Genomic DNA, 12186 nt, shown 5'->3' on the forward strand with positions numbered 1-12186 from the left:
TCTGAATTGTCACTAGTTCAAGAACTAGACCAGTACCCATAATGTAGAATCTGCCTGTGTGTTTCCTTGCTAGCTCCAGCCACTAGTGCCCTGTGCACTGTAAATTTTAAATAAATGTGCCATAAGGGGGTTGTTCCCCTATATATTTTAGGTAATTACATTAAGTGAAGTCTAAAACAAATTCTGTTTTTCTCACAATTGTAGGGTAGACAGACAACTTCATCGTTTTTTCTTATTTTTCTCCTTCAACAGTTTGTGATGTTCTTCCACTAATAATTAACAACCATGATGTTCGATTGCCTGCCAATTTATTATATAAGTACTTGAACAAAGCAGCTGAATTTTATATCAATTACGTCACTAGGTCTACTCAAATAGAGAGTCAGCACCAAGGTAAGTGCAAATATCCTGCAGTTTTATTTATACAGACTTTAGTAAATTGCAAACTCAGAAATCCCTCATCATTCTGATTATTCTCTGGATACACACCAGTTTGATAGTGTTTCTAAAAGATGGTTCCTGGAAAAAAAATACTACAGGTAAGAGATAAAACTTTTCTGGAACCAGTTTTACCATTTGACTGAAACAGTCAACTTGCTGAACTATGATGTGAGTGCACCAAGCTTCATACGTGTACCACAGCTCAAAAGTCATTTTCTGCTATACCCGTGGCCAGTTGTGGGTCTTTAAACAAAGCACATAATGTGTTTGTATTCTGTGCTCTTGTCCTTTGAATGGGGATTCTTTTTCTTTCTCTGTCAGGTATCACATACATAGTAAGTAGTACAATTAATTGTAGACTACTCTTCTCATTTCTCAGGTGCCCAAGAATCATCTGATTTAATGTCACCTAGCAAACGGAGCTCTCAGAAGTACATAATAGAAGGGCTGACTGAAAAATCATCCCAGATTGTGGACCCTTGGGAGAGGTTGTTTAAGATTTTAAATGTTGTTGGAATGAGATGTGAATGGCAGATGGATAAAGGAAGACGGTAAAACATTATTCATTTCTAGAATTGCTTAGCAAGTCTTCTGATACCATGTTCTCAAGATCTTTAAAAACAAAATCACATTCTTAAAAAGCGTATAATGCATAGGTATACTTTTGTTTGGGCAAATTCTGTAACCATGGTATTTATGCAAAAGAGGGTGGTTTTTCACTTTATTAAAAGATTCGCAATGAAAGTGTGAACTCTTAAGAAGATGTTGAGGTTGAAGCATTCCTTCGCATTCAGAGGAAACAATAGCTATTTTGTTGTGTCTGTGTCCTGAAATAGTGATCTGATTATTGCTCTAATTCAGAAGGGGAATTTCAAATGCCTGCTGCTACATTTGGCAAATGTAATGCTTCTGTTAGGGCTTTTCTCTAGACCTTTTGCTGTCAAGCCCAGAGTAATTAATTTTTGTCATCCTTCATCTTTCAGAAGCTATGGTGATATTTTGCATAGAATGAAGGATCTCTGCAGATACATGACCAACTTTGATAATGAAGCTCATGCAAAATATAAAAACCAAGTGGTTTATTCCACTATGTTGGTCTTCTTTAAGAATGCATTCCAGTATGTCAACAGCATACAACCATCTCTGTTCCAAGGTTGGTTTAAGAATTTTAGAGTCTCCCAAAATACTGACTTTGGCTAGGATGATGAAAGATGAAAATGGTAACATTGTTCTTAGATGCAAATAACTGCGGGGTAACACCAGGGCTTTCTTTTAGTTGTTGGTAGTTTTTATGTAAGTATGTTTTCATTTACAGTTTCCATATTAAAGGATATAGTGGTACCGTGAAACTAAATACAGATATTCAGTGCCTCTGTTTTTAAAAAGCAGCAGATGTAGCAAAGTGTTAAAGTAGATTTCACAAAGACTTTGCAGTAGACAGAGATTTTTTAAGTAATATATTTGCATATAAATTCATATAAAACATGAAAAATAGAAAAATAAGAGCATGAAATCACCTACCCATCCTATATAACTACTCTCATTTTTGTGTATTGCCTTATAGCCTTTCATATATTTAGATATTGTTTGGAATTTGTAGCTATAATGTATTGTACATATAATACACTCTTAGTGTTTTTTGCTAATTTTATGATTCATGATAGCTATAAAAAATTTCTAGATAAGTAAGAACAAATAACAAAGAAGGAACTTTGATTTATAATCTGTCATTGAGAGAGAACCTTTATTAACTATTTGGTGTATATCTGTATAGTCTTTTATTCTTGCACACTTGTTTGTCTACCTAACTGAGATCACACTGAACATACTTTTTAATGACCTGTATTTACAGCTGAGTAAACTTCTACCTGATATTGTTTTCTTTTCCTTGCCGCATTTTTAAGTGTTGGTGTTTCCCCCCATCCATAGGTCCTAATGCCCCAAGCCAAGTTCCACTGGTTCTTCTTGAGGATGTATCAAATGTGTATGGTGATGTAGAAATTGATCGTAACAAACATATACATAAAAAGAGGAAACTAGCTGAGGGAAGAGAAAAAACCATGGTAATCCTTTCAGATATGATTATTAACAGATTATGTGTTTATGGTTTGCTGGAAATGAGTCTTTGTAAAATATAGCTTTGGAGCTGAATTGATAAAGTTGTTGGGGCTTTTCGTCATAATTACCGTATAAATCAGCGGTTCTCAACTAAAGTGATTTTGCCGCCCTCCCCCTCCCCCCCGGACATATGGCAGTGTCTGGGGACATTTTTTTATTTCCACGGCTTGGTGTGGAGGAATTGCTATTAATATCTACCATGTAGAGGCCAGAGATGCCGCTAACCATGCCAGAGTGACCAGGACAGGCCCACGACAAAGAGTTGTCCAGCCCAAAAGGCAAATGTTGAGAAACCCTGGTGTAAGTTAATTCTACCTCTTTTGACAGCATGACATCAAATGTAAAAAGCAAAGGCAAATGAACTGCATTGAACGTCTAGACAGAGTGCTATGCTGAGTCCTGGCCTCAGAATGGAAAGTGCTGAGGTGTTCCAGCTAGGAAGTAATTACAACCCAAGGGGACATGTCAGAAAGGTTTCATGAAGGAGGTCAGCATTTGAAATCAGCCTTGAAGGATGTATAGCATTTTGTCATTTGCAATTGGGGGGTGAAATTTGTGAAGAGTAGACAGTTTGCACAAGATGTAAGAGGCCAGAGAATGTGAAGAACCACTGGTCTTCTGATTAGGCCAGGCAGCAGGCCTGGACGGGACAGTGATTTCTAAATTTAATTTTAATGCAGAGGAATCCTTTCAAGAAAAGCTTTAGTGGAGGCCCAGTGGAGATGCTTTAGGTCAGGAGTCAGCGAACTTTCTCTGTAAAGGGCCAGGTAATAAGTAGGTTAGGCTTTAGAGGCTCAGCGGTCTCTGCTGCAGCTAGCTACTCAGCTCTGCTGTTACAATACAAAAAAACAGCGATAGACAATAGTAAACAAATGAAGTGGCCGTGTTCTAATAAAACTTTATTTACTAAAGGAGCATTTGACCTGCAGGTCACAGTTTGCTAATCCCTGCTCCAGGTGAATACCTCAGGGGAGCCCAGAGTTTCACCTACTTCCTGTCCCCTCTCCTCCTTTCAGTCCCCTCACTACTTCTTCAGCCCCTAAGTAACATTTACTAGACCGGGGCATGAGGAGATAATGTGCCTTAAGATCAGTTTAATCTGGGTGCCTGGGTGGCTCAGTTAGTTGAGCGTCTGACTTCAGTTTAGGTCACAATTTCACAGTTTGTGAGTTTGAGCCCCATGTTGGGCTCTGCGCTGACAGAGCCTAGAGCTTGCTTTGGATTCTGTGTCTCCCTTTCTCTCCACGCCTTCTCTGCTCACACTCTGACACTCTCTCTCTCAAGAAATTTTTTTTTAATTTTTAAAAAAATGTCAGTTTAATCTGATGTTTTTATAGATTGTATGAGATAGAATGGAGCAGGGAAGACCAAGCCTTCTGAAGGTTTTTAAGGTTATTAAACCTTATGATAGGGGCGCCTGGGTGGCGCAGTCGGTTAAGCGTCCGACTTCAGCCAGGTCACGATCTCGCGGTCCGTGAGTTCGAGCCCCGCGTCAGGCTCTGGGCTGATGGCTCGGAGCCTGGAGCCTGTTTCCGATTCTGTGTCTCCCTCTCTCTCTGCCCCTCCCCCGTTCATGCTCTGTCTCTCTCTGTCCCAAAAATAAATAAAAAACGTTGAAAAAAAAAATTAAAAAAAAAAAAAAAAAAAAAAAAAAAAAAAAACCTTATGATAAATTCATTTGTTTCCTCCCACAGAAAAATGCACACATTTACTGTTCTACAAATAATTTCAGAGGTTGAGAGATTTCAGGGTTGAAATCCAACCCTGAACCCCATTTTGAGAACTCTGTGCCAATCAGACTTTCCTGGATGCCCTCTGAGTCATGCTTTAAAAAGATTCCTAAGGCTGCTAGGTACCTACTCTTTCCTTCTTTGCTGACATTCCCAGGAGGGATAACTCGTTCACTCTCCCTTTTGGTTTCCATGAGTGCGTGGTTTATCTGGGTGTGTCACGTTAAGACCACAGATACCTGCCATGTAATAATAGGTTGTAATAATACTGGTTTTAGCTAAAAGCAATGACATGTCCCATATAAATCAGTATAAATAACATGGCTCTCAGTCTGTTTCTCCATCTCCACCACTTCCTCCCTGTCCAAGGCATCCCAGTCTTTCGTATATCATCGGGATCATCCTCTTCCTGCTTGCCCTCTTGCTCCCTGCCATCTCTCTTCTCTACCCAGCAGGCTTAGTGACGTTTTAAAGACATGAAGCAGACATCACTCCTTTTCTTTACCACCTCTAGTGGCTTCCCATCATGCTCAGAATAAAAGCCAAACTCTTCACTTTGGCTTTAAGGCAGTTACTGATCAGGCCTTTGCATCCTCCAGTGCTCTGAGCCCCTTCCTACCCCTGGACCTCTGCCCCTGGGCTGTGCTCTAGGGTTGGAGTACTTCTCTCTGGCAGGCTGTGTGCTAGTCTCTTAGCTGTAAGCCCAGACTTTTGTCCCTCTGCAGCCTCCTTAAACCCTCTGGCCCTCTGGTTCCTCCTGTTCTTCACCTGTCATGTGTCACCTGGCAGGCCCTGCTCTCATACTCTGGCTCTCCAGCCAATCTGTGTTTCCATCTATTTTTGTTTTTACTCTCCTAACTGATTTCTTCCTGGTTTTCATTCTGTGCCACAGTCTGCACCCCCCCAACCCCCCTCCTTCCCTGCCAGGTCTGTGTGTGCCATCACAGCAGAGGACATATCTGATGGCCCAAAGTTCAGCTTATCAGCTCATCTTGTTGTAGTGTTTTGTTTCTTTTAATAACTGTCAAAAAATTGGGAGATTTCTCACAACAGTATCTGATACACTGGCCCCCTAACGCTGGCACATATTTGGAGCAGGGCAGAGGCTGCCCACCTGAGATGGGTGTGCATTCTCCACCCAGCTGAATTCCTTGGCTCACGTGACATGTCAGGTGGCTGGAGCTGGGGGCTGTCCTCTCCCACGGGCAATAAGTTCTCCACCCGCACACATTTGTTGTGTTCCCTGTAGTCAGGATTCTTGCTTACAGCATTCCCTCGGAACTTCAGAGGCTACTTTTGCATTTCGAAAGTAATTTCTCTAAATTCTAGAAACTGTTTAGAACTCCATACTATTCCCACCACATCTGAGGTCCCTTCCATAAACTCCCAATCTCATTTTGAGGCAGGAATGTTTTCTCTAAGTTGCAACACCAGTGGCTACCCCATTCATATCAGTGTATCTTATTAGATTGGCAACATGTGGCAAGGAGCTGGACCCTGAAAAAATAAGATGCCTAGCAGGTTTTGATTGTGAAAGGGATGGGGTATGTGTCATTACTGAGGGAGGATAAGAATGTGGCAGCTAAATAGAGTGGGTAGGGAGGGTCCCCAAGCATCAGGAGTAGCAGGAGGATACTAAGTCTGAGGGGGAGAAAGGTGGGAGGGAAGGACTTGTTTTTTCTGAGATTAGCTTGAGGAATTGAGTTTTTAGCTAAAATATTTGTACATATTTTTAAATGATCTTAGTGATGTAAAAATTTGCAGGGAGAATTTAATTTGGGTCATTAAGTTGGCAAAATAACCTAGATAGAATAAGAGTCAAGAAATTCTCAGCAAAATAAAATTAAATGGAGCTGTTTTACCTTTCCTATTTTTTGGCAAAATGTCTAACCATGCTCACTGGCACTTACAACACTTACAACACTTAAAACAAGCAATTCTCTGAGACCTTTTCTTTGGCTAAATATTTCTTGGGATGAAGAACAAGAAACGTAGAACTCTTTTGTAAAATACAGAAGGCATTAATAGATAAGTATTATTGTTAAGCATAAGTAATTCCTGGCCGACACCTTGCATTGGGGGAGCAGAGCCAAAGAGAGGGGTGGCCACAGGAGAAGATATATCTAGGGAACAAAAAAATAAGTAACTCATTTCTCTCAATTCTTAGGGCATTTGGGCTTTAATTTTATTCCACGACATGACAAACTTATTTGGAAGCAAATTGAATGATGTCACATATTGGGGGGGAAAGTAAACTATAAAACAGATGCTACTTAAGCTTTATCTCTGAATATAAAAATCTGATTTGGGGCTTTTATAACACTGATAATGTTTTTAAACTATTGGAGCTTTACTTGAAAGCAACATAAGCTTAGAATTTATCATGAGAAAAACATAAGCTTAGGGGCACCTGAGTGGCTCAGTCGGTTGGGTGTCTGACTTCAGCTCAGGTCATGATCTCATGGTTCGTGGGTTCAAGCCCGGCATCGGGCTCTGTGCTGACAGCTCAGCGCCTGGGGCCTGCTTTGGATTCTGTGTCTCATTCTCTCTCTGTCCCTCCCCCACTTGCGCTCTGTCTCTGTCTCTCAAAAATAAATAAAAATGTAAAAAAAATTTTTTTAAAAATAAGCTTAATTTTTAAGGTAAAAATTGAATGTGTAAGAGTGAAAAGATGGAAAATTTACATTAATTTTTAAAGCTAAATTGTTAAATTCAAAAATTATACTCAGGATAGTATCCTTTGATAAAGTCCATATGGTAATCAGAATTGGTGGCAACAAATATAATAACACACCAGTGCAGCTGACCCTTGAACAAGGGGGTTAGGGGCGCCAGCCCTATGTGCCCTACACAGTCACAGATCTGTGTATAACTTTTGACTCCCCCCAAAACTTAACTACTAACAGCCTACTATTGACCAGAAGCCTTACCAACAACATAAGTAGTTGGTTATTCTGTATTTGTTTTGTGTTATGTATTATATACTGTATTCTTACAATAAAGTAAGCTGGAGAAAAAAATGTTATTAAGGAAATCATGAGGAGAAAAAACATTTACACTGCTGTACTGTAAAAAAATCTGTGTATAAATGGATCTGTGTCATTCAAACCCATGCTGTTGAAGGGTCACGCATACATAACTATAAGTTAGTCCTATTCTTCACCTTCTCTAAACAGAGTTCGGATGATGAAGACTGTTCGGCAAAAGGAAGGAATCGTCACATTGTAGTCAATAAAGCAGAGCTTGCTAACTCCATTGAAGTGCTAGAAAGCTTTAAGCTGGCCAGGGAGAGCTGGGAGTTGCTCTACTCCCTAGAATTCCTTGACAAGGGTAAGAACATGCTGTTGTATTGGTGCTGTTTAATTTTTATATAAGGTTAGTGTGCTAATAAAAACACTATTCTGCTTGAAATAAGACATGGCTAACTAAATTGATTACAGTAGTTGACATGTTTTATAGGATTCTTTTTGAGTAGGACACCTAATCAGTTATTGATCAAATAACCATTTACCTCTTAGCTTTTACTATGAGTGGTTTTTTTTTTTAAAGTTTACTTATTTTGAGAGAGAAAGAGAGCCTGTGAACACGCAGGGGAGGGGCACAGAGAGAGAGAGAGAGAGGAATCCCAAGCAGGTTCCGTGCAGTTAGGGTAGAGCCCTGTGAGGGGCTCGAACTCCGGAACCGTGAGATCATGACCTGAACCAAAATCAAGAGCCAGAGGCTTAACTGACTGAGCCACCCAGGTGCCCCTACTCTGAGTATAATTATAATTAGGGTTGGGGTGGAGTGTCAGGGAGAGCTTTAGGTCTTTTAACATTTGTATTGCTGGCCTCTTTTTCTTGCTGGGTTTGTTTGTTTTGTGCTTTTGGTTCTTCTGACCTACTGCCTTGTATCTTCCTTATGTAGTGTAGCCAAGCATACAAAAGGTAATGCTATTTTTATCTGCATTAACTCTATTACCTGAAAAACTCACACTACAGAAAGCTTGTTTTCCTTTGAGAATAGACCTAAAACTAGGGGAAGTTTTACAGTGATTAAGTATTTCAGGAGCAGTTGGATGGCTCTCAGTCAGTTAAGCCCTGGACTCTTTGATTTATTCCCAGGTCATGATCTCATGGTTCCTGAGTTCAAGCCCCAAACTGGGCTCTGCACTGACAGCGTGGAGTCTGCTTGGAATTCTCTCACTGTCTCCCTGTCCCTCCCCAATATGTGCATGTGCTCTTTTTCTCTGTGTCAAACAAATAGACATGTTTTTTAAAAAGTATTTCAACATTACTTAGAAATCAGTAGCACTTTGCTAACCAATGTATTTTTACTGTAATTTGGAACCAAGGCTCTTTACTTTCCTTCTGGCCAGTGGACCTTCATCCCTTGGCCCACTTGCATCACATACCTGTACAGAACCCATGATCAGATGTGTCATGTCATTTTCATTTTTTCTGAGTAAATATAGCATCACTTGGTTTCTTCGGTTGCCTCTAGAATTATAAACATGTATGTGACCTTGACCTTTGGAGGGGATTTTTCTTTATTTGTAAATTGACTTTTTAAAAAATGAGTAGAACTCTTAGTGTTATATCTTTGTTATCCAGTTAACTGGGTGAAAATAAAACAATACCTTTTTCTGAGGTGAGCAAAGTTATTTACAAGATAAATGAGATAATATGTGAACTGTATTTTGAACAGCTCTTGGGACATTGTATGTGCTTAATAATTGTTGGTGCCTAGTGAAAATACTGCTTGTGTATTATATTCTAACTTCACTGTCTAATTGAAATTATAGACCATTGTTTTTTTGTTTGTTTGTTTATTTTTGAGAGAGAGATAGACAGAACGTGATTGGGGGAGGGACAAAGAGAGAGTGGGACACAGAATCTGAAGCAGGCTCCAGGCTCTGAGCTGTCAGCACAGAGCCCGAGGAGCAGCTTGAACTCACCAGCTGTAAGATCATGACTTGAGGGGAAGTCAGAAGCTCAACTGACTGAGCCACTCAGGCACCCGAAATTCTAGACCATTGTTTTAGAAATCGAAGTCTATAGTTGCTGTCCATTTTTTGGTAGTTTTTCTCTGTTGTTTTGCTGGGTTTGTTTTGTTTTCTGCTTCTCTGTTAACATGTTTTTGGTAAATTTGCTTCTGAATTCTCAGAATTTACAAGAATTTGTTTGGCATGGAAGACAGATACTTGGCTTTGGTTAAGAATCTTCCTCACTGATATGATCATCTATCAGGTAATGTGATGTATGATTTAAGTTCCTGTGTTTGTGTAGAATGACTATTACTGTGAACCGACTGTAGCATGCGAGGTGTGCGTGTTTCTTCTGTAGACTAGTCATGCTCTGAAGACATGTTGTGTCTTTCATTTCAAAATAACCCCAAAATGACAAGGCTGCATCTTCTGTGTTACTTTTGTGATGTCCAGCCACACCCCTCTGTAAAAGTAAGATTTTTACTTTTCAATAAAAAATGAATACTTCCCACCCCTCCTTGTCTGCACTGTGATGGAGGCCTTCTGCCTGGCTCTCCTTATGCCTGGAAGGGAGAGAGCAAATTCCCTATGGGGGTACAGAGCTCCCAGCCTCCATTGTTGAAATGGACAGGGTGCTGCTTCCATCCTACGTAAAGGAGAGATGGTATTAGTAGTAAAATATTTATAAGAAATGGTATATCCAAAATGTACGTTATCCAAAAGTTGGTGTTATTTTATTTAGTATTAAGAATTAAGACCAAGGGTGCCTGGCTGACCCAGTCAGTAGAGCATGTGATTCTGGATCTTGGAGTCATGAGTTCAATCCCCACTTTGAGTGTAGAGGGTACTAAAAAATCATTAAATAAACTGAAAGCAGTGGGCGGTGGGGAGGCACCTGGGTGGCTCGGTCGGTTAAGGGTCCGACTTTGGCTCGGGTCATGATCTCATGGTTTGTGAGTTCAAGCCCCGCGTCGGGCTCTGTGCTGGCAGCTCGGAACCTGGAGTCTGCTTCAGATTCTGTGTCTCCCTCTCTCTGCCCCTCCCCTGCTCATGCACTATCTCGCTCTCTCAAAATAAATAAACATAAAAAAAAAAAAGGAATTAAGACCAGAGAGAAAACTCTTTGAATGTGTAAAGTACCTCCATTGAGAACCCCCCATCTTTCTTTAAGTAAGTTGGTTTGATTATTGCTAAGTCTCCTCTTTCCTCCTGTGATGATCAAGCAGAGCTACCTTATTTGGAGTTGCTTGCTGCTTGCTTAATTAACTCTGGAGATTTATTTAAATGACAGTGTTTTTCATCTCCTCGCTGTTATGTCTTTTTTAGGGTCAATATAAAAAAGCAATAGCCAGCCTGCATCATTTAGCAGCTCTCCAGGGATCACTTCCTCAGCCACAGATCACGGGACAGGGGACCCTGGAGCATCAGCGAGCACTCATCCAGCTAGCGACTTGCCACTTCGCTCTAGGAGAGTACAGAGTGAGTAGTGTGTGCCTTGCACGGGGACCCTCATTCACTAAGCTTCCCTGGGGCTTCCTCTTTTTCCTATAGTGGGCTTTTAATACAACACATGTTTATTTGAAAAAGGGTCTTTCTGCCTAGATTTTAATCAACTAATCTGCTGATGAAAATCTTGATGATTTTGTTTTACTCCGTTTTCTGTTTACTTACAGCTTTCCTGAAATAGACTTAAGTACTTTTCAGATTCCATTTTATTGGAGGATGATTTTTTTTTTCTTTACTTTCTTATCTGGATTCCCTTTAGAGCAGAATCAGTCCTATTGTACTTGGACAGAAGAGGCATATACTAAGTGGGAAAGGGAGGATTTCCATAGCTTATCTGAGCCTCAGATTTGCTTTTTACATAATGATTATACCTCATGGGGTATTCCAGGTCTGTTTCCTTTATGATTGTGAGCCCCTGCTACCACAGGGTGGGGACCCTGTTCTTTACATTTAAGTCCCTCATAACACCTGCCACAGTGGTTTGCACAGCTTTGATACTTAATAAATGTTTGAATTGAGTGATAAGCACATTCTTTATATAAACATGGGTACTGTATAAATTCAGGACCACAACTTAACACACAAACTCTGATTTCTTCTCATCTCTCTATATGTTAAGTTGATTACTTTGTGATTAGTAACCCCAAATTAGGTTTTTAAACTTAAACTTTGAAACACAATTTATAATTCATCATGTAGGAAGAAACAATTAGTATGTAAAGTATGTGCATTGAAAATTGAAAATACTTTTCTGCCATCATTTATGTAATTATTAGGTACCTAATTGTAAGTTTTAGTAAATTCCTTCTAAGAATTTAAAATAAAACATATTATTTACTCACATAGATATTCATATATCATACAGAATTAGACAGTTACACAAGGCACTGCTGTTCAGCATTGTATTAGGGAATATAAAACGGGTAGATTTAAGTAAGGTAGGCAAATTCATTCTCTTTGAGGACTTCCATTAAAGCTGATCGCAGTTAGGCCTACCTCTTTGGTTTATAACTTATTCCTGATCCCAGCTGCCTTCAGCTGTCTGTCTTCAGCTCAGACCCATCACATCCAGATGTGAGTTTCCCTCGTTCTCTGGCCCGTAGATGCGAAACTCTCAAATCAAATGGTTGCCTCTCACTCTAGCTAATCTTTTTGATTCTTCCAGTATGAAGCTAATGTCTTTGGTATAGTGCCTTTTATTTCCTTTGCTACCATCCTAAGCTATGGCTCTGAACTGAGTTTTTTGCCTGTAATTTTTTTTTATCTCTAAGTTACGGTCGTTGCTTCCTATTGCTGTCATCATTCCACTTACTTGAAATATTGACTTCCAAAGTGCCCAGAGTTGAGCCACGTGCTGGGGTGGAAAATATAAGCAGAGTGTGGGGAATGTGGGATCCCTGCATTCAGGACATATAATTTGAGTTA

The 12186-nt window shown here is 39.9% G+C and overlaps 1 protein-coding gene across 2 annotated transcripts in view; it reads left to right on the forward strand.

The window, feature by feature from the left end:
• INTS10 (integrator complex subunit 10) overlaps positions 1–12186 on the forward strand; it is a 32664-nt gene that overhangs the window by 5317 nt on the left and 15161 nt on the right. For both annotated transcript variants that reach the window (XM_042934694.1, XM_042934693.1), the window contains exons 6-12: positions 253–393; positions 821–992; positions 1425–1594; positions 2371–2504; positions 7466–7619; positions 9435–9517; positions 10582–10734. In XM_042934694.1, the coding sequence (XP_042790628.1) occupies positions 253–393; positions 821–992; positions 1425–1594; positions 2371–2504; positions 7466–7619; positions 9435–9517; positions 10582–10734 (1007 nt within the window). The remainder of the gene's footprint in view (positions 1–252; positions 394–820; positions 993–1424; positions 1595–2370; positions 2505–7465; positions 7620–9434; positions 9518–10581; positions 10735–12186) is intronic.

The sequence above is a fragment of the Panthera leo genome, chromosome B1 (genome assembly GCF_018350215.1).
Source record: "Panthera leo isolate Ple1 chromosome B1, P.leo_Ple1_pat1.1, whole genome shotgun sequence".
In the NCBI taxonomy this organism is placed as follows: domain Eukaryota; kingdom Metazoa; phylum Chordata; class Mammalia; order Carnivora; family Felidae; genus Panthera; species Panthera leo.